The 23,231-nt window shown below is 55.5% G+C and overlaps 8 protein-coding genes across 8 annotated transcripts; 4 read left to right on the top strand and 4 right to left on the bottom strand.

Annotated features, from left to right (window-relative positions):
• Nucleotides 1-18: 18 nt before the first annotated feature.
• F5Z01DRAFT_616727 (uncharacterized protein) lies at nucleotides 19-3,067 on the bottom strand (the record flags this gene model as incomplete). The annotated part of the gene is made up of 5 exons (XM_046260929.1): nucleotides 19-219; nucleotides 318-404; nucleotides 881-1,325; nucleotides 1,395-2,626; nucleotides 2,714-3,067. 5 exons carry the CDS (start codon nucleotides 3,065-3,067, stop codon nucleotides 19-21), a joined length of 2,319 nt encoding a protein of 772 aa, XP_046121570.1.
• A 1,598-nt stretch (nucleotides 3,068-4,665) lies between these two features.
• On the bottom strand, nucleotides 4,666-5,831 carry F5Z01DRAFT_408631 (uncharacterized protein). The gene has a single exon (XM_046259527.1). It carries the CDS (start codon nucleotides 5,702-5,704, stop codon nucleotides 4,886-4,888), a length of 819 nt encoding a protein of 272 aa, XP_046121571.1. The 5' UTR covers nucleotides 5,705-5,831; the 3' UTR covers nucleotides 4,666-4,885.
• A 166-nt stretch (nucleotides 5,832-5,997) lies between these two features.
• On the top strand, nucleotides 5,998-6,850 carry F5Z01DRAFT_734037 (40S ribosomal protein S23). Its single transcript, XM_046266752.1, has 2 exons — nucleotides 5,998-6,453; nucleotides 6,510-6,850. The coding sequence occupies exons 1-2, from the start codon at nucleotides 6,195-6,197 to the stop codon at nucleotides 6,686-6,688; spliced, it is 438 nt and encodes a 145-aa protein (XP_046121572.1). The 5' UTR covers nucleotides 5,998-6,194; the 3' UTR covers nucleotides 6,689-6,850.
• On the bottom strand, nucleotides 6,851-8,334 carry F5Z01DRAFT_646612 (putative para-hydroxybenzoate-polyprenyltransferase Coq2). Its single transcript, XM_046262917.1, has one exon. The coding sequence runs from the start codon at nucleotides 8,108-8,110 to the stop codon at nucleotides 6,908-6,910; it is 1,203 nt and encodes a 400-aa protein (XP_046121573.1). The 5' UTR covers nucleotides 8,111-8,334; the 3' UTR covers nucleotides 6,851-6,907.
• Nucleotides 8,335-8,687: 353 nt separating this feature from the next.
• On the top strand, nucleotides 8,688-12,872 carry F5Z01DRAFT_616207 (uncharacterized protein; the record flags this gene model as incomplete). Its single annotated transcript, XM_046260898.1, has 3 exons — nucleotides 8,688-11,802; nucleotides 11,899-12,160; nucleotides 12,215-12,872. The coding sequence occupies 3 exons, from the start codon at nucleotides 8,688-8,690 to the stop codon at nucleotides 12,870-12,872; spliced, it is 4,035 nt and encodes a 1,344-aa protein (XP_046121574.1).
• Nucleotides 12,873-13,629: 757 nt separating this feature from the next.
• Nucleotides 13,630-15,505, top strand: F5Z01DRAFT_679624 (histidine phosphatase superfamily; the record flags this gene model as incomplete). Its single annotated transcript, XM_046265545.1, has 3 exons — nucleotides 13,630-13,726; nucleotides 13,766-13,998; nucleotides 14,069-15,505. 3 exons carry the CDS (start codon nucleotides 13,630-13,632, stop codon nucleotides 15,503-15,505), a joined length of 1,767 nt encoding a protein of 588 aa, XP_046121575.1.
• Nucleotides 15,506-15,537: 32 nt separating this feature from the next.
• F5Z01DRAFT_408913 (uncharacterized protein) lies at nucleotides 15,538-17,022 on the bottom strand. The gene is made up of 3 exons (XM_046259528.1): nucleotides 16,876-17,022; nucleotides 15,986-16,820; nucleotides 15,538-15,938 (listed from the first exon to the last, which is right to left on the bottom strand). Exons 1-3 carry the CDS (start codon nucleotides 16,882-16,884, stop codon nucleotides 15,571-15,573), a joined length of 1,212 nt encoding a protein of 403 aa, XP_046121576.1. The 5' UTR covers nucleotides 16,885-17,022; the 3' UTR covers nucleotides 15,538-15,570.
• A 1,246-nt stretch (nucleotides 17,023-18,268) lies between these two features.
• Nucleotides 18,269-23,044, top strand: F5Z01DRAFT_679625 (chitinase II; the record flags this gene model as incomplete). The annotated part of the gene is made up of 10 exons (XM_046265546.1): nucleotides 18,269-18,520; nucleotides 18,719-19,654; nucleotides 20,056-20,095; nucleotides 20,867-21,100; nucleotides 21,133-21,484; nucleotides 21,664-22,087; nucleotides 22,109-22,343; nucleotides 22,379-22,410; nucleotides 22,448-22,531; nucleotides 22,727-23,044. 10 exons carry the CDS (start codon nucleotides 18,269-18,271, stop codon nucleotides 23,042-23,044), a joined length of 2,907 nt encoding a protein of 968 aa, XP_046121577.1.
• Between the last annotated feature and the right edge of the window lie 187 nt (nucleotides 23,045-23,231).

The following is a 23,231-nucleotide window of genomic DNA, read 5'->3' on the forward strand; positions in this document are numbered from 1 at the left end:
GTAGCTGACAAAGTCAGTTCAGTAGAGATAGAGCGAGTCGCGGCGGCGCAACTGACCGTTAACCATCTGCCGCTGCTTGTTCAGCCAACTTTTGGGCGCATCGTGGCGTCTCTGAAGTACGACGAGATTGCTCTGGATGCGGCCGGTGAGGTCAAACCACGCCGTCGCCATCAACGCATTCTCTCTCTGGAGGTTCTTGATCGTCTTCTCAAGAGCAGCCTGGAGATGTAAAAGATTAACATTCATTCAAATCACCGAACGGGAAAGGGGAATATGGTAAAATATGCTGAATGAAATGCGGAATCAAGAAAACATACCTTTTGCTCCGCCGCTAGATCCCCTCCCAGTGCAGCTTTGAGCTTACGTTGGAGGTCGACACGCTCCAGCTCCGACTTTTCAAGTTGCTGCACACTCTGTTAATGACACCATTCCAAGACTACCTTCTCTCTCTCTAAGTCTGGCTCTTCTTCCTGCTGAAGCTAAAGGGGCGGTTGAACGCTCGCTTGAACAGCCCATCCTTCTTCTTCTTCTTGGATGGGGACTCAGGTCTAGCCACAGCAACTTTGCCGGCACCACCATTGACACATAAAATAGGGAACTGGGTGTGGCCGGGCACCACTTGGTGCTCAAGGCTCATTCGGGGCGCACGTGGCCAGGGGAGGCTCATCGGGCGTGGGCGCGGCGGCGAGCAGTCGCTGCCAAACGCTGGCATGGGTGGACCGCGAGTACGGTCAAGGCCATGCGCATTTCCAAAGCCACCCATGCTGCGACGCTTGTCGGGCGATAGCCCTGGGCGCTCGTGGTGAACCATGACATAGGTTGGCCACGCCTCGGGAGGCATTTCATCGTTGAGAGATGTCAGGGAACGTTCGCCACTCACCTCATTCCGTTCAACCAAGCGAGCCCGGAGCTTCTCGATCTTCTCCGTCTCCTTCTTGGCGGCTGCAGCCAGGTCGGGGTCAGTGGCCATAATCTCGTCCAGAGTCTTGCCTTCAGCAGCCTTGGAGAGTCGGTCCTTGGCCAGGAGCGCTTCAATGAGCTGGCTCTTCTGCGCGTCGTTGTCAGCAGTCACGATACCAAGTTTCTCGCGCAACCGGTCAAGTTCCGATTTCAGAGATGCTGATACGATCTCGTCGGCGTGCTTAATGTCCTCCAGGGCTTGGGCCGCATCCTTGTCCACGGCTTCCAAATCGGTTCGGAGCGTGACGAGCTCGCGGGCCTGGTCAGCGGCCTGCTGCTCGAGTGCTTCAATGCGCTTTTGTGCCTTCTCGAGCTTGTCCGCTTTCTCCAGGTCGGCTTGACGAAGCTCAGCAAAAGCCTTGTCCCTGTAATATGTACAATTTAGCACATGCATTGGGCCATCAGCCAGCATCTCGTTGATGGTTTTGACTAACCCTTCGCCTGTCAGGTTGTTCAACACGGCCTCGACCTGTGCATTGAGGATCGCAATCTTCTCAAAGTCGTCATTCGTCTTGGCTTGTAGTCGGTCCCTGTGTGCAGTCATAACGTCCAAGTCGCGCTGCAAGATGGTGGTATCCCCCTTTGAGGCGACGGTCCTCTTCAAAACCTCATTCTCTGCCTTGAGGCGTGCATTCGCCAGAGAGAAGTCGGCTGCAGGAGCACCGTCGTTGGCATCGTTCAGCTCATCCTCGAGACTCATGCCAGCATCGCCACCCTGGTGCATCGAGGAGCCTTCTCCACCTTGGAGCCGGTCATTCAACTCCTTGATGATGACCTCATCTTGGTCGCGGAGGGCTTGTAGTTGTGCATTCTCCGTGAGGGCGTGTTCCAGGTCTTGCCGCAGCAAGTTCTTGGCGTTGCGCTCGTCCCACACAGCTTGTTCAGACTGGGAGATTAGTGTGCTCAACTCGGCGTCGGCCTTGTGTACGCGTTGGCTGCGAAGTATCTCGCCGGTCAGACGTTGAATTTCGTCCTGCAGTTCTGCGCGCTCATATTTGAGGTTGGAGAGTTCCTTGGCATCGCCTTGGTGCTGTTCAAGCTTCTGCTTGTATCGGTCAGCCGTGTTGGCCTTTTTCTCGAATTCCTCAGCCTTGTGCTTCCACTCGGCCACCTGATCCTGGAGAGATTCGGCCAATGCAGCTCTATTGGTGAGACGTTGAACTTCAGATTCAAGATGAGCCTTGACTTTGGCATCCTCTCGCATAGTCTCTTCGTAATCAGCAATGATCTCCATTTGCTCGTGAACCCGAGCCTCGAGAGCCTTGACTGTGTCTGCATTGCTAGCTCCATCTCGGGTGGCCTTGCGGAGAAGATCGAGTTCGCGGTCGTTCTTGTCCTTCTCGTACTGAAGTTCGCTGTGGCTTTGGTGGAGCTTTTCGAGTCGCGTAATGTAGTCGGACAGCTGCTTTTTGGTAGTGTCTAGTTGCTGTCGAAGAGCGGCGTTCTGCTCTTCCACCAAGAGGTCAATGTCGCGCGCCTCCAACACATCGTCCACAGCTTCGTCCGTATCATCCGCTGCTCCCTTGGCATCTGCCATCTCCATCTGCACGACTTGCAGTATATGCATAAGCTCCCCTTGCGCCTTCTGGTCGAGATGCTGTATTCTTGGAACATATTGCTGTCGGTTAGGGCCAAAAGCTGCAGTGCAAACGATGACGGCGAGCAACTGTTCCACGTGAAATGTTAGCTCTGCTTCGCGCTGCTTCCTTCGCTCTTCCACGGTCTGGAAGGCTAGGCTGTTGGGGCGACTTACCTGGCTGATGCCTTGCGCGTCAGGGCTTTCGGCGATGGCATGATAATCGAATTTGGAGGCTTGGAAGCTCAGCTCCGGGACCTTGCGACGGATGAAACGGAAGAGTCCCTTGTAGACCGACTGTATATTGCGCTTGTTTGTCAAGAGAGGAACTGTTTGGTCCTTCTCTAGATGCGACGGGTCGAATTCGGGATCAAGCTCGTGGAGGACCTTGCCTAGGACAAGGCCGTTGTGAAGGTCGTCCAGGCTGTCGATAGGGGGGTCGAGGGTAAACATGCGGTTGACCGTCTTCAGGAGCGCGACCCGCGCGCCTTCGCTAAATGACGGCCTCGCCTTTGCTGTGGACTTGTCCATTTCGCCGAGTGCTGCCGTCAATAACTAATATAGATCAACTGAGTAGGGTCGAGAGTCGCGTCGCGTGGTCCACGGGATAAGTAGGTATGATGAAGTAGAACCATGTCGAGCAGCGAGAGATGAGGATGCTTTTATGTCGAGCTGTAAACTTATTCGGAGAAGCGTTCTCTCATCCCGAAGAACAGCATATGTTCGTTCTTGATCGTGGTAAAGGTTCGTAGCTGTGTTATGGGGAAACCCAGGTGCTGTTCAGCTGGTGTTCCCCTCCTGTCCACCGAGTCCGCATCGCGTGCTGCGACCCGCCAAGTGTGCATGATCCACCCGGGACCAGCCCGCCATGGGGTACTCGTTGTTCTGCTTCACGGACAAGGCTGAGAATTGCTTCCGAAAGCCAAGAACAGGTTATTACTGTGATTCTCCCACAGGAGAGTGGTGTACGTCGTGTGCCCTTTGTGATACATGCTACGTTCCACTCTGTCCAAATTACTGTCAGCCGTACTGACTGACATCTGTCAATAAGGAACATGCGCTGCCGACGAGACGAACAACATTGTCACTTGCATATGACCATTCGGAAGTCGGAACAGCAATTATCAAAATAAATCCAGAGACCTCGCTCTAACTCCTCTAGCGAGCGTGATTGCCAGCAATTTGCAAGGTCATTACCCAGTTGCCTCTTCCGTAGCATGTGATCATCATAACGCCATATCTTAGCTAACAAAACGCCTTCATGAAACGAGCAAGTCTTTAGTGAAGTTTAGCTGTTGATAGAAACCTCTTGGTCTGCTTCAACACGCATCTTGTGCTCGTTGCCCCAGGCCTGCACAGATTGCAGCGCTTCCTCTGGCGCGTCGGCAGCAAAGCCCCTACCGCTTGTAAGCCCAAGTAAGATAGCACAATGAGATGAACGTACTTGATGATGGCGTATACGTGGGTGATTTTGCCACCAGCACTGACAATGTCCTTCTTCGCCTGGTCGACGATAGAATCGGGGGTGTTGTTGTCGTCGAAGTAAATGATGACCGACTTGCCGAGCACACCAGGAATGACGGCGAGCGCCACAGCGAGAAGTCCAGAGACACGCATGTTGAAAGTAGGGGTCACTCGGGTAGCTTGAGATGAAAATTAGAGGTATGTGTGAGATTGGTGACGTTGGCGCTGAAGATGGGGACAGATCGATATTTATGCAGGAAATGTTTGATGGCAGGGGGAAGTCGCATGAGATTCAATCAATGACAGGAGACTCAGAGCTGGTGTTAGAGGTTGATGCCGACGGGACGGGAGCAGATGACCTCAGGCTCCCCAGCAGCGACGCCAGTGGCGGGGCAGCGCCATCCAAGTGCCATCTTGCCATCTTGGGCAGGAGACAAAAATGGTAGCACTCCGGGTCGAGCGACGATCGCCCAGCCAGTGAAAGCCCATCGTCAGACCCTGAATTCCTCATACATTCATACATTCCTCTTCTGGACTGTGCGATGTGGTGCTTTTGCCTGCTTGCGCATGGTCATTGTCGTTTCACGGCGGCTGCCTCCAAGGCACCCGTGGTGCTCCTAATTGACGTGGCAGTCTGTAGAGGGTCTCTAAACTTAAAACCCGTGTGCCGGATGAGAGCTTTCAACACGTCATGTGGAAGGGCCAATGCAAAAGGTGCGAGCTACAGAATACGGGGTGGCATCTCATCGACTTACGGACATTTATACAACATGATTAGAGGCACCCCCACACGACAGCGCCCAAACGCCTTGTTGCTGAAGAGATGCAAATTACAATGCTCGCTAAAAAGAAGAATGATCGTGACAAGCTGAGCGCTCCCTCCCCTTACGACTTGACGCTTCCGGTCATTGCCTCGCTCTCCGCCCACACGTCCTTGCTCTCTCGTTCGATGCTGCGCATTGCTTTGGCCACGTCGTCGAGCTTAGCCACAACGTCGACAACTCCATTGTTGACCCTCTGAAAGTACTCATCGTTGGCTTCGCGCCGCTTCCGCGCAAGCAGTATGTCTGCTTCAGTCTCTTCTTCCAGTCTCGCGCCCAAGCGATCTGCCCCTGCTGAGCTCGCATCGGACTTGCCCCCAGTGGTAGATGGCGCTGTGCTTTTTACTGCCTCAGTGCCCTCTCCACCAGCCGACTTGGACGCATCGCCGACTGTCCCTTTCATGTTGCGGACTTCGTCTCCAGCTGCTGAGCCAGCCCTGTCTCGATACATTGTCTCGATCGCATCGTCAGCTTCGCTTCGGGCCCACGCCTGTGCAAGAGCAATCTGCGCCGCACGTAGATCTCCTAGTTTGCGGTCATGCTCTGGCCCAAACACGTGGGTACCTCCTGATGCTGACAGTTCTACCTCTTCCAAGGTAGCTTGCATTTCAGCCCACAAGGCATCCGTCCTATCAGTGCTCCTTGTACTTTCGCCGCTTCTAAAAACCCTCCGCGGTCTATTGGCAGTCGATGGTGACAGACTCCCCGAGTATACATCAAGGTTTGATCGTTCCCGCGTCAAGGGATTCGGTCCTGGAGCGGAGGCGCCCGGCGCCAGGATACCAGGTAGCGACACATGAGAGGCGGATGGCGAGGGGTGCAGGAACAAAGAAGGCGGCGGATCGCGCTGCGATTTGCTCGGCGATCGTGTGTGCTGAGCCATCAAAGCCGGCACTAGAGTGGTGGGCTTTGTTTGAGCAAAAGGTGCGCCAGAAGGTCAGCTCCGTTCAGTGATCGCGTAGTACCGCGAACACTTGTGATTTGGTCGGCAGCGATCGCACGTCACTTTGCTAATGTCCCGATCGAGTGTCTTGGCGTATCCACATGAAGAATGGCCGGGGGACGGACCTACCTTGACCCGCTCCTCGACTCCACCGTCAATGATCAGTCCGTCCAGTCACGTGGCCCTGCACATCCAAAGGCCACAACCAGCGTTTTCCCCTCTAGGGTGCAAAAACCCTACCAAGAAATTCCGGGAAGCATCAGCCCAACTTTTCGCCGTCACCCGCCAACGACTTACCACCCAACCATCGCCGCGATACCCGACTAAACCGGTGAGTCTACCCTCCGTACCGTCGACACTCGCCCTCGAACCCATTGAGCTCAACCGTCTCTCAACCGAATTCACGAAGCTAACCCGTGGCGAAGCAAAAATGGCTGGAGGCAAACCCCGTGGTCTTAACGCCGCGCGCAAGCTGCGAACAAACCGAAAGGACCAGAAGTGGGCTGATCTTCACTGGAAGCGTCGTGCCCTCGGTACCGCCTACAAGTCCTCGCCCTTCGGTGGCTCTTCCCACGCCAAGGGCATCGTCCTCGAGAAGGTCGGTGTTGAGGCCAAGCAGCCTAACTCTGCCATTCGCAAGTGTGTGCGTGTGCAGCTCATCAAGAACGGCAAGAAGGTCACCGCTTTCGGTATGTGGAAGACAGTACGAGCGTGGAGGCCATGTCGATACTAACGTTGTGGACAGTCCCCAATGACGGTTGCTTGAACTTCGTGGACGAGAACGACGAGGTCCTCCTGGCTGGTTTCGGTCGCAAGGGCAAGGCCAAGGGTGATATCCCCGGTGTGCGCTTCAAGGTCGTCAAGGTTTCTGGTGTCGGTCTGCTTGCGCTGTGGAAGGAGAAGAAGGAGAAGCCCCGCACTTAAGAATCTGTTTCTTGTTATTGGGCAATACGAGGCGACGTCAAATTTGGGCATGAGGAGTCACAACGGCTTTGCTTGCATCGGCATCACAGGTTAGGGTTTTCGACCTGGGGAGATGGATCTCAAAGAATAGATCAACAAGTCTCTCAAAAAGTAACATTATGTGTCATTGGTTGAATATCGTTGCTACAGATGATGTACAAAGGCTTTTTACACGCTGCATCAGGCAGCATTAGCCCCCTCGATCTCTTGGTCCCGTGTCGAATAACGATGCACGTAATCGGCACCCATGCCGAGGCCGATGGTGCCACCAGTAATCCAGCATCCGTTGACAAACCACCACCAGCAATCCTTGACGCTCTTCAGGTTGACCCTTTTGATCATGATGCCGAGCGTGGCAATAGCGCCACCACAGCTCCCGACGTAGAAAAGGGGCCCTGCCCCTGAGGCGAACCCAGCTGCCGCCAGGAGTCCGACTTGGACGGTAGCAAGCCCAGTGAGAACCTTCTTGGTATCCGCGTCGTGCTTCAGAGCAATGCTCTTGATGCCCACCTTGGCGTCATCCTTGATGTCCATATGGGCATAGATCATGTCATATAATACCGTCCATGACACGCACGAGGCATACAGGCATGCTGCTGAGGTGAGCGCCGGCATGTTGGACAGCAGATCAATACCAAGGGCTGGGTAGCCCATGATAGCGCCCCATGAGAACGTCAGTCCAAGCACAAACTGAGGGTAGTATGTGACGCGCTTCGCCAGAGGGTAGCTAGCCACGAACAGCAAGCTGGGGATTCCATAGAAAAGGCATTGGAACGGGAATGAGACCAAGACACCCAACCCAGCCAGTAGTTGGAACCCAGTAAACACCAAGCCCTTGAATGGAGTGATGGCGCCGCGCGCAATTGGACGATGCCTTGTCCGTGTAACATGGGGATCTAGGTTTCGGTCCCAAAGGTCGTTGATCGAGCAGCCAGCACCTCGCATGATGAGTGCTCCAGTGAAGAACAAAGCCGAGTAGCCCAAAGTCGTGGTCGGCGTCGCCATGGGTACTGCCATTGGCGCTGCCAAGAATGTTGAGAAGAGGCATGGAAAGAAGAGGTAGTAAGTACCCGTTGGCTTGTCTATCCGAACCAACTCAGCGTACGGCACCCACGACTTTGGGATGATTGACAATATCCCCGTCGTCTGAGGGCTGTATGGTGGGATCTCAGCCGTGGGCTGAGTTGTCTCTTGTTGTATTGCAGGCGATAAGTGACTTTTGGCCTCATGGAAGGCTGTGAGCTGCTCGCAGCTTTGCCGCACTTTGATTATTGGCCGTACGGATAGCCTGGAGCGTAGTACATGGCCAAGTCCAGCTCGAGACGCATAGCCACGATGGCAAGTTGCCAACGAAGTGGCGGCCGGTAGCCTACCCAGCCTCATCTATCAACACCTGCGCAAAGTCAGTTAAGGGATGGTGACAAGCCGGGGACCTTGCTCACGATCACAACGCTTTTGGGGTGAGGGCCGTTCTACTTCAAAGAGACTCTCTTAAGTCTCATATTGTTCCGGCGAATCAGTAGAGCCAATCCTAAAGTGCCTTAACATACATTAATTAGGTTGCGACGACATTAATTAATACACGTTTGGCGTCGTTGGTGTTGGATGAAGCTTTCAAATGAGATTAGTCAGCAATTTTGTCAAACGCCGCACCGCGCCTGCCGTATCCGCAACCTCCAATCGCCTGCGCATTTCAGCCTCCAGCCCATGTCGCGTCTTGGTCGCAACTTTCCCAACCCCTCCAGCAACAAGTACGTCGCGTTGACAGGGCACACAGCCTTTTCTTCCCATCGCGCGATGAATGGGATAGATCGATGAGGGCGGGTCGCTGAATCACTCCATATTTCTGATCACTGATCCGCGAGTCCCGTTTCCACGACGCACCTGCGGCCAGCAGCGCCTTTGAGCGCGCCTTTGAGCGCGCCTTTGAGCGCGCCTTTGTGCGCCCTGGTCGTTCACGATGCCTACATCTCTGCATCCCCAGGCCAAATTCGACCCTATACCTCCCGACCTCGATCTGTACGGCCTAGTCGACCGAACGCCCAATTTCAAATGGGTCCAGCGAGTGTCAAGGACCCAGATTCGCCATCTGGGTCAACAAGAGTTTGAGAAGGTGGTCAAGATGCATGTCATAGAGGGAGGGAAGCCTCTCGTGGTCGAGGGCTGGGACACGGCATTCCCTAAGGGTCTGTTCAGTGCGCGCTGGCTCCAAGACAATTACGACAAGAAGCAAGAGAATGTTCGCGACATTGGTACCAGCACGGACATGCCTATGACTACTGGGCACTATCTCCGTTCGATGAAACTCCTCACGAACCAGTGGACGCCAGACAACTTCCGCGACGAGCGCCGTCAACGCCTATACCTCAAGGATATCGACTGCCCTCGGGAATGGCGCGACGCGCTGGAAAAGGTCATCCATCCCAGCCTGTTCTACCTGAACGAGAATGTCAGTGGCCACGGCAATCAACGAAACACAAATGACGACGATGACGACGACGATATGAAACCCGATCAGCCCGTAGCACCAGCTGGAGATCTCATGTCTAGCTTACCGGAAGAGATGCGAGCTCAGAACCTGATGTGCTACATTGGCCACGAAGGGACCTACACCCCTGCTCACAGGGAGATGTGTGCATCGCTGGGTCAAAACATTATGGTTGAGGCTTCTGGCGATACAGATGGCGAGAAGCCCGGAAGCTCGTTATGGTTCATGACTGAAAGCAAAGATCGGGAGGTCGTCCGAGAGTACTTTCTCTCCATGCTAGGGCACGATATCGAAATTGAAAAACACTTTGCCCAAATCAATGCTTGGAAGAAGGCGCCATTCGATGTTTACATTGTCGACCAGAAACCCGGCGACTTCATCCTCATTCCGCCCCTGGCCGCACATCAGGTCTGGAACCGCGGTACGCGCACCATGAAAGTGGCCTGGAATCGCACGACGGTCGAGACTCTAGACTTGGCGCTGCACGAGGCTCTCCCTAAGGCTCGGCTGGTCTGCCGCGACGAGCAGTACAAGAACAAGGCTATTGTCTACTTCACCTTGTCTAAATACTACCAGCAGCTCCAAAGCCTAGAAGAACAAGCAGAGTTGGCACAGATGAACTTCCTGGGCATCGGCCAGGACATTGTCAGAAACTCACCCCGGGCACGACAACTGGCGGAGGACTTCAAGGAGTTGTTGGGGCTATTCAAGGAGATCCTGGTGAATGAAATGTTTGCCACCCCCGAAAAGGATGTCGAGTACCTCGAGTTCGACTCTTGCGTCACCTGCTCTTACTGTCGGTCAAACATCTTCAACCGGTTCCTCACCTGCAAACACTGCGTTCGCACGCTGATCACAGGTGACGAGGACGCTTACGATGTGTGCATGGAGTGCTATGCCATGGGTAGGTCGTGCCTTTGCATGTCAAAGCTACAATGGTGCGAGCAATGGCAGTGGTCCGATCTCGTCGACAACTATGAGACGTGGCGCGCCATGGTCATTCGCAACGACGGGTACATTGACTTTGAAACCTCCCCGCAGCCACTCGAGGTAGCGAAGCAGCTTGCGGGCAAAAAGTCGGCGGCCCAAGTCTGCCAGGAAGCCCTCAGGCGTCGTCCGTGGAAGGACATTACGAAACCGGAGCGTGAAAAGACGCCGAGTGATTCTGAACAAGACGCGGGAGAAGAGAATGCAGCCAAGAAAAAGAACAAGCGCAAGAAGAAAAAGGGCGACATTCGCAAATGCCACGTCTGCTGCCACAAGGATTACAGTTACCGCGTTCAGGAATGCACCAACCCTGATTGCAAGGAAGCATACTGCTTCGGCGTACTATACCGAGGATTCGACATGCTGCCGCAGGAGGTGATGGAGAACGAACAGTGGCAGTGCCCAAAGTGCCTGGGCATATGCAGCTGTGCGCAGTGCCGTCGTCGAGGGATTGGGAATCCGTACACGCCGAAGAACACTTCCTTGGGGCATGATACACGCGCGATTGCCGACGATAGAAGTATCGAGGCTCTGGTTGACTTCCGTGTGCACAATCTAGGCTGGCTCAAGGCCGCAGGGGAGGACAGCCGGAGCAAAGACAGCAAACGAATGCAGAGGCTCCGTGAACAAGCCGACACGGCCAAGGCGCAAGACGCAACGGAAGATGGCGGTGACGAGGCTCAAGACGTCACGAATGGCCATGCCTACGGTGCAGTTGTGGACGGCTATGGCGACCAACGACACGTCTTCGAAGGGCAGGATGGGCCCGGCCTCACGAGTACTGAAAACGCTCCCGAGGGTCCTGAGGAGCTGGAAGCTCCCCTGCCCTTCACGGAAACAACTGGTGACGATGCTATCTTCCAGAATGGGGAGGAAAGGGATATGTCTGCGTATCCTGATCCTGTACTAATGCATCAGCGCATCGGATTGGGATATTTCGATAAGGACGAGACGTCGGAGAAGATCTTGTTTGATCACTACGAAGTACCGACGGCCGAGGATCTCAAGTTTGATCAGCCAGACGAGTCTGAGTTTATGAAGAAATCGATACGTGCGGCGAAAAAGCGCGCTCGCCAGGATGAGGAGGATCCCGAGTTCATTGTGCGCAAATGGAAGAAACGACGCCGAACCTCGGAGAAAGACGGTGTCGCGCCGACTGGTAACGACGGCGACGCGAATGATACCAACATGGACCCTGCCTTGTTCAACCAGCAAGCATCTGCGCCTGTGGCGCCTATGGAGCCTAGTAACGGCTTGGAGTCAGGGCAGCCACCGGTGACACGTGAGAGTCTTGAGGCTGCAGAAGAGTCGACCAAAGGCCAGCCGGCCCCCGTATTTGACGCCAACGAGCCTGAACTCCGCCACGCGAGGCCGCGGCATTCCTACGCGGACTTCGATGAGCCCGAGATCGATGCGTTTGATGAGGACGACATTGTTATCCGGAACACACAGGTCAAAAGCGCAGCCGAGTTGGCATCGGAAGCCTTCAAGCGCGCGCTTGGCGAGACCGGAGTTTCCGCTGGGAACGGATCTGCAGGCGAGGGCTCACCGGCTGCTGATGGTGTGAAGGTTGTGCGACGAGGACCAGGACGGCCCCCAGGTCCAGGTCGACCCCCAGGCCCAAGGCCGGCGCCAGCTGCCGCTGTTCCCACAGCGCCAGAGCCAACGGTCACGTCGCACACACGCAGTGGCCGAGCCGTCAAATCGACCTTGCCAAGTAGCGCGTTGGCGGGGGTTGAAGACGCAAAGGCCTCTGAAACCAAACTGGCTCGACGTGCAAGGCCTAGGCGTTCTGGCGTCACTACGATTGGGCAAGGAGTCAACGAGGAGGAAGAATCTAACGAAGACACCGAGGAGCCTACAGACGACGAGGCAGAAGAGCCTTCATATCGGGCTCCCAAGGTTTCGAATGGCAAGGGCCGCAGAGGACGTCCACGCAAGTCAGAAGCGGCCGCGGTGTCTGTTGATAGCGACGACCCCTTCGCCTCGCCGCCAGCCGCAGCCATGCCAAGCTCGACACCGGGTCCTCGCCGTCGAGGCCGCCCTCGCAAGTCAGAACCAATTGCGCCTCCGGACAAGGACGATGAAGAGGACAATGAAAGTGGCCTGGCCGTCGAGAGTGCGGGAGAAGACGCTACGCCTACGGCCGTCAAGGGAACCAGGCCCAGAGGCCGACCTCGAAGATCGGAGGTGGCTGAGCCTGCCGTCGAAGCTGAGACACCGACTGCGTTTATGTCGATGAAGGAACGCATGAAGCTAAAGGGCAAGAAGTTCAAGATTGGTACGCTTAAGTCGCAAGGCCCTGGACAGACTGTAAGCAGCGGGGGAGGGTCAAGGGCACGAGACGGAACCGAAGACAGAGAGGAGACTGACGCTTCACCTCCGCCTCCTGGAGGAGCAAGCGGTAGCGAAAGCGACCGAAGCCCTCCGCCCCCTGGACCCTCGTCCCGAGTGTTCGCGCCATCTGGCCGGACCGTGGTTCGACTTGGTGAACACAGCGATGCGTCTGACTTTGAGGACGAATTGGGAAAGGCACAAACACAGAGCGAGTCCAGCGATGACGATGACATCCCTGCTGAAGCAGCGCCTCGTGTTGCCCCAGCATCTCGAGGGCGAGGTGGAACAAGGGGACGGGGACGTGGAAGAGGACGGGGGAGAGGGAGGGGTTGAGGTTGGGAGGAGAGATGTGATGCTTGTGATACCCGGTCTTTGCTTCAGCCGCAACGCGTTACCTTAGGATCCTTTGATCACCATCATCATGTCGAATGTAAGAGGATGATCGCCAGACAGGCATGCATACATGTACATCCGAAGCACGTGACAGGGAGTGCTAAACAGTCCATACGGGCATTTTAAGAGCCCGCACGCTCGGAGAATTAACAAGCCCGTGTGTACGTACATGCTACATGCTGTCGTATCGTCGAGGCTGAGTTACATACTGTACCCCTAATTAGACGCTGACTACGGAGTATGAGGTCTCGTTACACGCGAGCTCGACAGATACGTGTAGATGGGTATCGTACCCCGTAAGCTTCGGTCCAGTCGCGACGGCAATATCGGTAGTCGGGCTGCCAAGATAAGTTAGACTGCTCTGTCTTGGTCCACACGCCAGGAACACGGTTGGTTAATCAAGAACTTAAGGGTAAATCAGGCTGAAGCTAAAGGTAAGGTAGCACCATCCAATCCTCTCGCCAGGGGCACGTGCGCCTCTTCCGCGCCTCCACGTTCCCAGAGGCCGCATCCCGATCGGATTCGCGACATTAATTTGTAGCTAGGGTCTCGAAGCCACCAGACAGACAGGTATCTTTGACTTTGGATCCGGTCCTTTCACTCGTCCGAGTCTAAACACGTGCAGCTAGTTCCATGAAACGTAATACGGACTATTGCCATTTCTACCTACATAAACGTACCTTAGGTAGTAGTTGAAATGCATCCTGTCCTCCTCCAGGCCGAATCCAAAACCACCACCATCCTCGCCATCCTGACCCTCACCCTCGCGCTTGCGCCCATGGCTCCCATCCCGAGTAAGATCGCCACCGCCGTGGTGGGCGTCGCGCTCTTAGCGGCGACGCGAGTCCAGGCGGTGAAGCAGGAATGGCACGCGCCTGCAGAGTCGAACGTGAACAACTTGACAACGGCCGTTCACGGACAGGGCACGTATGGGTTCATCTTCAATCGCAGCGACACACCGGACGACAAGTACGGGACATACAACTACTGCAACATGCCCCATGTCAGGGCCAAGGAGTACGTCAAGGTGGACAAGAACGCGTTTGAGCTGCAATATGTCGAATTGGTGAGTGCTGTCTTTCGCTTCTTGAAAGGAGGAAAAAACGCAGGCAAGGCCTAATCAACGTTGTGAGTAGATTCATCGCCACCACAAGCGCACGCCCTACGCGTCCAATGCCTTCCCAGTCGAGCCCTATCAATGGAACTGCGACGACCAGGGCCTGTACTTCTACGGCCGCCCCTTTGATGGCCACGATGCCGCCAAGGGCTATCGCGCGGGCTTCATCTCGGACGTGAATCCCTACGTCCCCAGCGGGTGGATCGGCAGCTGCCAGTTCCCGCAGATCACGCCCGGCGGCTTGGATGACTCCTGGCAGCACGGCGCGGATCTGTACGGCGTCTATGGCCAGGAGCTCGGATTCCTGCCGGCCAAGGGCGACAAGAGCTTCGACGACAAGGTCAAGTACCGCGTGACCAACAATGTCATCACCAGCCAGGTCGCGGGCATGCTCATCAACGGCATGTGGGGGACCACTGAAGATGTCCCACTCCACGTCCAGGCCACCAACATTGACAGCCTCGAGCCCCAGTATAGCTGCCCTACGGGCGCGAACGTGTTCAACAACATCAAGTCGAACAACAACCCCGAGTGGAGGAGCCATCTTGAGGAGGCTGAGGAGCTCTATCGCGCCCTGGATGATATCTCGGGCGTTGATGCCGGCGGCAACTTCCACGCCTCCTTCGACCCTTATTTCGACAACCTTTCCTCGCGCCAGTGCCATGGCAAACCCCTCCCCTGCAAGCTCGTCGACGGCGTGGAGATTGATGACTGCATCACCCAGGAGATGGCTGATGCTGTGTACCGACTCGGTCACTGGGAATACAGCCAAATGTACCGCGACCATCCCGACTCGTTCTCGGCCGCCTCAGCCAACTTTGGCGTCTGGGTCGCCGAGCTGGCTGTCCACCTGCGCGAGGTCATGGATGGCAAACGCGAGACCATCTACTTCCACAATATTGCCCACGACGGCTCCGTCTCCCGCCTTCTGAGCTTGCTCCAGATTGACGAGATGGTCTGGCCTGGCATGGGCGCCGAGGTCGTTTTCGAGCTCTACAAGAAGAAGAAGGCTGGTGGCGGCGCTCAGCCGCCCAAGCCCACGTCGACGGTCGTTGCGCCCGACTGCAGCCACAACAACTGCCTGCGCCAGATGATCCGTCACTCCGAAGCCGCCCGATCGCTGTGCCCCAGCCTCACGCGCTCCAACACGGCCGAATCCCTGCCGACGTGGCCCGTCGAGTGCGACGACGTCGAGGAAATATACTCGGCATGCTCCTGCTTGGATCTCCAGGCCACGGCTACAGCGACAGACAGCCCGATTCCTGCGCCCACCGCCACCACAACGCCCAGCGACAGCGGCTTCTATGTCCGCGTCCTGTTCAATGGGCAGGTCTTCAAGTCCTCGAACCCCACGTTGGGCGAGATCGACATGCTCGCCGCGGAGACCCTGCTGGCTTATTTTGACGATATAGCTGGCAAGAGGGCAAGCAAGGTTAGGGACCGATGCGGCAACTGAGCTACCGAGCGCATCGTGTGTAGTAGCAAAGCATTTGATAGATATAATGATACCCAAGCAAACGCTCACGCAGCGTACAATTGCGCCTCCAAGTCGTTCCACCGACCCGTGCGTTGCGGATCAAGTGATTTCAGTTGCGCCAGCCAATCCTTCAACTCAGTAGGCTTGGCCTGCTGTCCAAGCCGGCTGAGTGACTGCGTGTACTGTATCAGTGCCTCGTAGATCCATTTCACATCTGTGTAGTCCTCGAGGAGGTCTTTGATCTCGTCTATCTCGCGCTCAATGTAGGAGCGGCGCTGGTCGACGGACAGTGCTGGCGCTATGGTTTGTGAGCAGGCGTCGTCGATGATGTTGGACGCGAGGAATTGGTGATAGAACCAGAGGGACTGGTCCTCGGGCCCAACATTCAGGCCATCCCGAATGAAGGCAAGTTCTGCCCAGTGTAAGTGAAGGTCACCATCACGGTCACAACTGGCTTACCGTCATCTAGGAACTTTTGCCTTGCTTGGTCGTCCGCGTCCCTCTCCCTGAGGAGTCGTGGGATGAGCTGGCTGCGGTAGTGCCAGGCCGAGAAATTGGACAGGTCCATGCGGATCATCTTGGTGGTGTACTCGAATTCCGACTCTGTCATGCTTTGGCCGGCCAGGGCAGCGCTCTCGAGCTGATCGACCACATATCGTCTATAGCCCCAGGCGTGAAAGTTTCGTCGGTCTCTATGTAGCATTTTGCCCACCAGACCCAGCTCTTCTTCCCAGACTTTGCGCGCCACGTGCGTGGGCAGGCGCACGATAGCCTGGCCCAGCGTCCAGAGTCGGTAATTCCAGATCCAGTAGCATTTGGGGAACTCCATCAGCAGCGGCACCGTGAAGACTAGCTCCGACTTGATAATCTCGAGATCTCTCATCTGGCGGTCCTCGGTTGTTTCAGCTGTTGTACCACTCATCCCAGTTTTCGGGTAGTTGTGGGACGGCGGGGTCTCGGTCGAGGAGGGCGGTGACGAGCTGGCGGAAGCTAGATGTGAGGTGCCTGTCGCTGAGAAAGTCGAGGACCCCTTCGAGAGCGAGGACATAGCCCAAGGTTTGGACGAGCTGCCGGAGGTCAAGCATCGTCTGCGGATGTTCCACACTGTGTAGTACTCGGGGTTCTGGCGGAGGAGCTTGGACGTGAGGCTGAAGGTGTCCTGGTCGTAGTCCTGACGAGACACTCTGTCGCGGATGTCGTCCTCTAGAGTGCGATAGCGGGCAATCTTGTCGAGGTCGGCTTGGCGCTGTTCTTCTGTCCGGGGACGCGTGGCGCGGGCAATGCCGTGACCGTGCTGAGAAGGTGTCAGTAGGGGGGGTGGATTTGGCGTTGGAATGGAGAGCACCCACGCTGGTCATCTTGTTGTCTAGAGGGGAGAACTTGGGATCGCGACTGCGACGCTGCAGCTCCAGACGGGTAAATGAAGAGTTCAACAAGGGTGTTCTGGCTTGGTCGTCCGCAGCTGCATCGATGATTGGGGCATGCTTTACTCATCCGCCGCCTTTGGTGGGTGGTGTTTTTAGTCGCCAAGGCGGAGGCAAGCGAGAATGCTTACCCTAGGCTCAGGTCGCCTTGATCTGAGAAGACCAGAGTCCACATCCATCCTCCAATCTCCATATCGGCTCGACACCTGAGCAACATCCATCAAGTGCACGCAACGCTCCTACGAATATAAAGGCTATGCTACATATACAGTCCTCTGGATCTAGAGTATGGCGAATGTAGCTAATCGCACGGGCATCCGCGCGCAACCTTCGACGACACAATGCTCTCGTGATTCTACGACGGATGGAAACTGCCACGAACCATGGCCCCGCTAGGATTGCGCATACTGCTGATCCAAAAGGGCATTTCCGGCTCGGCACCGTAGCATGCGCGAAACTGACCATTCGAGGCATTCGTCATATCATCTCCGATGTTCGAGAGCGCCTGGGTCCCAAGGGAGAGCGGCGGAGCGCGGAGCGCCGGTGTTCATTGCAAACTTGAAGACAAGTGCGACATTGGCCGTATGGCCGCAATTGCCGCACGTTATTATACTGCGCTTTCATGTAGCAGCATCCTTTTCGAACTGCCTGACGCACCTCACGCACGAGTCACGACGAACTGAAGCCCTTTCCAGTGCCTGCTCCGGCCTGACGAACCACCACCGTTGGTGAGCGCGTGGATGATGGATCCGAGGCTGGTCAGGGTCTGAGACATTCGAGTCCCTATTGATCGAATGTGGCTTGCCGCTGGAATCTCCCTTCACAGATCGACTTGTTCTCACACGTGCTGGACGCAGGCGACGCAAGTCACGGAGTGGTTGGGTCTGAGACTAGTGCTTGGCTCACTGCTGCTCAATGCCACGATACCCGCGGTTTTCGAACAAGGTCCGGAAATTTGCATCTGGACAGATGCACTTACCCATGCGTGTACGTGGTCGCGAATAATCCAAAGTGGCTGGACCGGTAATAGGTATGTTAGGTCCCCCATCCAGGCGTATTGGATGGTTGGAATGCATTGACACGCGATCTTGGTGCGCTTCACGCGATGGCCACGAGCGGTATTGGTGTTTCGATAGCTATTTGGAGTTCACTGGTGCATGTCAATGTCTTCTTCGCGATGGACATGTGGTAGCGAATCGTCTTGTACAAGTAGCGACCGAACCCAACTACAGCGCTCCCTTGGCCTCGAGGAAACTATCTTTGGCATCTTCATACGCATCAAGCAATCATACCTCCTTGAGCTCATCAAGCTTTCAAGATGCTGTTCTTACTGTACCAGATACTGGCTCTTCTTGCCACTGTCAAGGTTGCCGCGGGCCTGGCTGATCCAGGGCACAACGTCTCCCTAGACGCCTCCCTGGACCATTCGAAGCGAGGGACTGGCTACATCAACGCAGTCTATTTTACCAATTGGGGAATTTACGGTCGCAACTACCAGCCTGCCGATCTTCCTGCCCAAGATATTACTCATGTCCTCTATTCCTTCATGAACCTCGACCCCAGCGGCAGGGTGTAAGTGGAACCGAGCCCCTATTGTCAGGAGACCCGAGGAACTGACCTAAAGCAGGTTTTCCGGCGACACATACGCTGACCTCCAGAAGCACTATCCGGGCGACTGTAAGTGATTTCACCTGTAAGGGCTGACTGGGCCACTGATCATCTCGCAGCCTGGACAGAATCTGGCCACAACGCCTATGGCGCCGTCAAGCAGCTGTTCAAAGTCAAAAAGGCAAATCGCAATGTCAAAGTCATACTCTCTATAGGTGGCTGGACCTGGTCCACTAATTTTCCTTCTGCCGCGGCTACATCGACATCTCGTGCCAACTTTGCCAAGAGCGCCGTTACTTTGGTGAAGGACTGGGGCTTTGACGGCATCGATATCGATTGGGAATATCCAGCAACCAGTACCGAGGCGAACAACATGGTCCTCTTGCTAAAGCGCGTGCGTCAGGAGCTGGACTCCTATGCGGCCAAATATACGCCAGGACACCATTTCGAGCTGTCGATTGCTGCTCCCGCAGGACCTCAGAATTTCAACAAACTCAAACTCAAGGAACTCGGACAGGTAGTCGACAACATCAACCTCATGGCATACGACTATTCTGGCTCGTGGGACGGTGTGGCCGGCCACCAGGCAAACATCTGGGCCACCAAGGGCACTGACAAGGCCACCCCCTTCAACACCCGTGCTGCTGTGGATGCATACGTCGCCGCCGGGGTCCCCTGTTACAAGATCATCCTCGGCATGCCCATTTACGGCCGGGCCTTCACCAACACAAAGGGGCCGGGTAGCGCCTTTAGTGGCGTCGGACCAGGCAGCTGGGAGAACGGGATCTGGGACTACAAGGCGCTCCCGTTCCCGGGCAGCCAGATGCACTACAACAAGCTGCTTGGTGCCACGTGGACCTACGACCCGAAATCGCGTACCATGATCTCTTACGACACCCCTGCCGTCGTTCGCCAAAAGGTTCGCTTTGAGAAGCGTAGAGGCCTTGGCGGCAGCATGTTCTGGGAGGCGTCCGCCGACAAGAAGGGGACCGAGTCGCTCATCTTGACAGCGAAGAACAGCATGGGCAGCCTGGCCAAGAAGCAGAACTGCCTCGCGTACCCGAATTCTATTTACGACAATATACGGACCGGCAAGGTTTGAGGAGGGTGTTGTTGCGCGAAGACACACGACTTATGATACCACGTTACGCTAATCGCATGTTGACCGGGCTCTCTAGACGTTATATACACTAAGATATGTTATCCAGATAGATCGATAGGCGTACTTTGAATAGTAATTTGCTTTGGAGTGTCCTGAGCACCAGCACTTACAGCAGTTGACGTGCCTGTGAATTGATGGACGGACGGTCAACATCTCTTTCCATCTTACCTTACTTCAGACGTATCGCTTAAGGCAACCAACCCCCTCGGTATAGCGTGCCTTCCAAGGAAACCACCATCTCCAGGCTCCAGTCGCTCCTGCTCAAAAATCTGCACAGAGTGCCCGATGGCCACGCAGTGGAAGGCATCTGCCTACTGCTCACCACTCACCTCTAGCCTTACCTTACAGCAATCCAGTCATTGCATGACCAAGGCAGTCGCTGGCGACTGAATTAACAACCCATGGAGAAGTAACTCGACAGCTGCCGCTTTCTTGACCTTTCCAACTACTGCCCTCCTAAAACTCTGTCTCCTGAACCTGAACCTCGAACTCGAACTACCAACATCTGTACTAACCAGACAGCATCATCAACACTCCGTCGCCACTGGGGGTTGCGCCATTCTCTTGCACCAGCAGTCAGGCAAATCTTATCACAGCAATACTGTTCTTCCGCGTCGACCTTCTTTCTTTGTTTTCGTCTACTCCTTACTGTTGGATGCACGATACTATCCCATGTGTATGGACCTCAACCGAAGGCCATCCCATATCTGCCTCATGATCCAAACATGTCCAGGGTTCTGTCAGCATGCGGGAACTTACCAAGCCATAGAGCTGGGTTCCGAGAGCGCCATGTCTCCAAAGACGTCGACCAAACAGAAAGCCCGGGCGACTCCGGATACAGCTCTCACGAGGATGCGTCACCGATTCGACCGCCCATAAGAACATGGAGGACCGTGCCCATCTTTGATGGTCCAGGCTCGACACGCGGATCGGAGGACGACCCTATCGAAGATAGCCCACGGAGCCTCTATGCGTACCGCGAGGAGCCACTGGGCGATGGTCCCAAGTCAAGAGCAACGTCAAACCCTGGACCACTCCCGCGTACCCCTGGGTCGAAACTTCGGAGCTTCTTCGCCCTGCACCCAGACGAGAATGAACACCTCCAGTCCCCACGAAGTAGAGGAAGCCCCCAGTGCCAGCGACCAGATCGGTTTGTGCCGCTTCGAGATGCAGCGTCATCCACGGCGGAGCGATTCCGAATGAGTCGGCCAGTCAACATGCTTTCCTCATCGGAGCGGCTCGTTCGGCATGCTGCAGCCTCGCTTGACCCTTTTGTAGCATCTGGAATACCAATTACAAGAGAGAATACGCACAGCGCAGGACCAGAGCCATCGGTGGAACCTCATTCCACTCTACCCCGTGAGCGCACAGCCTTCAGATGTATCCCGACGCATGCTAACGCTCATGAATAGCACCCATAGTCGCTATATCCCCGATTCCTGTCGCCGAGCGGCAAGTCAGTCGAGGCGCCGTCTGGTCGGTGGGTGGACTTGCCCCCATGGGTCACCCCGTCGACGATGGACGCGGCCACATGATCCGTTCAGGCACTCACGCTCAGGTCTACACCACGCCGATCTCGCGCGGCAAGTCAACACCGCAGAGCGACTCGGAAATCTATCAAGGTCGCATCGCAAAAGCTCTCAATGTCGACCGTGTCCGCAAGATCCTCGACTTTAGCGGTCGCTCCACTTCACCTCAGGCATCACGAGACGCCAATGGACGCTTAACGAAAATGGAAGCAAAGACAAAGTGGGATGGCGTGGGGTGGGTGAGGGCCAAGGAGACTGAAGGTGAAATTTCTGGACAAAGTCAAGGTCTTGCGGCTGATGGTCATAACAGGCGCTCGATCACGGAAGCCTACAAGATATCGCATCTTACCAGCCCCTCCCTTCAGGTCAGATGTTGTTGACTTCGACGGACGCATCTGTGCTAACATTCGACAGAGTCCTGGATGCGCCGAGTCTCCGCGATGACTTTTACTGCTCAGCGTTGGCTTACTCGACAACTTGCCATATGCTCGCAGTTGGCCTGGGCAACAGCTTGTATACATGGTCCGAGGCTACCGGGGCCAACCCGATGAATAAAAGTTCGAACGACAGCAGCTGGATTACCTCGGTAGCCTTTTCTTCTGCACAGGGCAAAAAGAGCATCCTTGCCATCGGACGAGCAGATGGAGATCTCGTCCTTCAGTCTACGTTCGACTCATGCCCCCGATTTGAGATAAGACAACCTTGGGGTGTAGCGTGCTTAAGCTGGCGTCCACGGTGTTCGATGCGTCCTTCCAGAAATCCTTACAACCCTGGCGTTTCCGTGCAGACAGAAGACCTTGTAGTGGGCTACGAGAACGGGATCATATACTACTATGTGGTTGAGTACCCCCTCGCCTAGGAGGTAACGAGGGACACATGGCAAGGCTCAACGACAATGGTAGCCAAGATCGCAATACATTTCCAGCAGATCTGTGGTCTGGCATGGTCTACCGACGGTATGTCGCTCGCTTCTGGTGGAAACGACGATCTTTGTTGTATATTTGATGCAAACGATATCCTGGGTGTCGAGCAACGACATGAGACGACGATACAACGCACCGACGCAGGGGACCCAGATGCTCCAAGAGTGGCCGGTGAGCTTGAGCTAGGCGAGAGTGACCTTCGAGAGTATGGCGCCAGTCGCATCCACCATGGCCGCGGGTCCGAGATGAGGACATCGGCTACCGATGTCACCCAGATCCATCGAGCTCGAGCTGCAACATTTTCTCTGCGAACCTTGACCCCTGGCAGCGAGCGGCATTGCTGGATCCACGGCGCCGCTGTCAAAGCCATTGCATTTTGCCCGTGGACACCGGGCCTCGTTGCCACGGGCGGTGGTTCCAAGGACAAGTGCATCCACTTCTTCCATACGACATCAGGAGCTGCATTGGCAACAATTGCCGTGTCGGCCCAAGTCACATCTCTCATCTGGTCAACGACAAGACGCGAGATTGCGGCCACGTTCGGCTATGCTCAGCCTGAGCACTCTTATCGAATTGCTGTTTTCAGCTGGCCTGATTGTCGACAAGTCGCAGCCATCCCGTGGAATCAAGGACTGCGTGCCCTGTACGCAGTTCCGTACCCATCTGCTCCTTGGGTCGGCGAACCATCCTCCGGCGGCCGCCCAGTCCACCAAGGTTGTCTGGTAGTCGCTGCAAGCGACAATTCCGTCAAGTTCCACGAGGTATGGCCAGATGACAAGAAGTCAACGACAGGTGGGCCTGGTACATTGGCCGGCAGTGACATCCTGGAGAGTCTCGAGGGGATTGACAAAGAGGGAGACGTGATCCGCTGATGCTGTACTCCTGACAGTAGGATGTCGTGCTTTGTATACCTAAGTAGCGAATGAGAGACATGGGAATGCAAAACAATCAAGCTATTGCCATTGTGTAGATCGTACACTGGCTGGGTGATATTAATATCGAACAGACCAAAAGAAACAGCCACCAACGCCGAACAAATGCCAAAAAGCGCTTAGCAAG

The sequence above is a fragment of the Emericellopsis atlantica genome (genome assembly GCF_019669845.1).
Source record: "Emericellopsis atlantica unplaced genomic scaffold F5Z01scaffold_4, whole genome shotgun sequence".
In the NCBI taxonomy this organism is placed as follows: Eukaryota; Fungi; Ascomycota; class Sordariomycetes; order Hypocreales; family Bionectriaceae; genus Emericellopsis; species Emericellopsis atlantica.

Coding starts and splice junctions, on each gene's coding strand:
- F5Z01DRAFT_408631 (XM_046259527.1), bottom strand. CDS start 5,704: ATGGCTCAGCACACACGATCGCCGAGCAAATCGCAGCGCGATCCGCCG.
- F5Z01DRAFT_734037 (XM_046266752.1), top strand. CDS start 6,195: ATGGCTGGAGGCAAACCCCGTGGTCTTAACGCCGCGCGCAAGCTGCGA. Junction 6,454..6,509: donor CAAGAAGGTCACCGCTTTCG/GTATGTGGAAGA, acceptor CGTTGTGGACAG/TCCCCAATGACGGTTGCTTG.
- F5Z01DRAFT_646612 (XM_046262917.1), bottom strand. CDS start 8,110: ATGAGGCTGGGTAGGCTACCGGCCGCCACTTCGTTGGCAACTTGCCAT.
- F5Z01DRAFT_408913 (XM_046259528.1), bottom strand. Junction 15,939..15,985: donor GCAAAAGTTCCTAGATGACG/GTAAGCCAGTTG, acceptor TACACTGGGCAG/AACTTGCCTTCATTCGGGAT.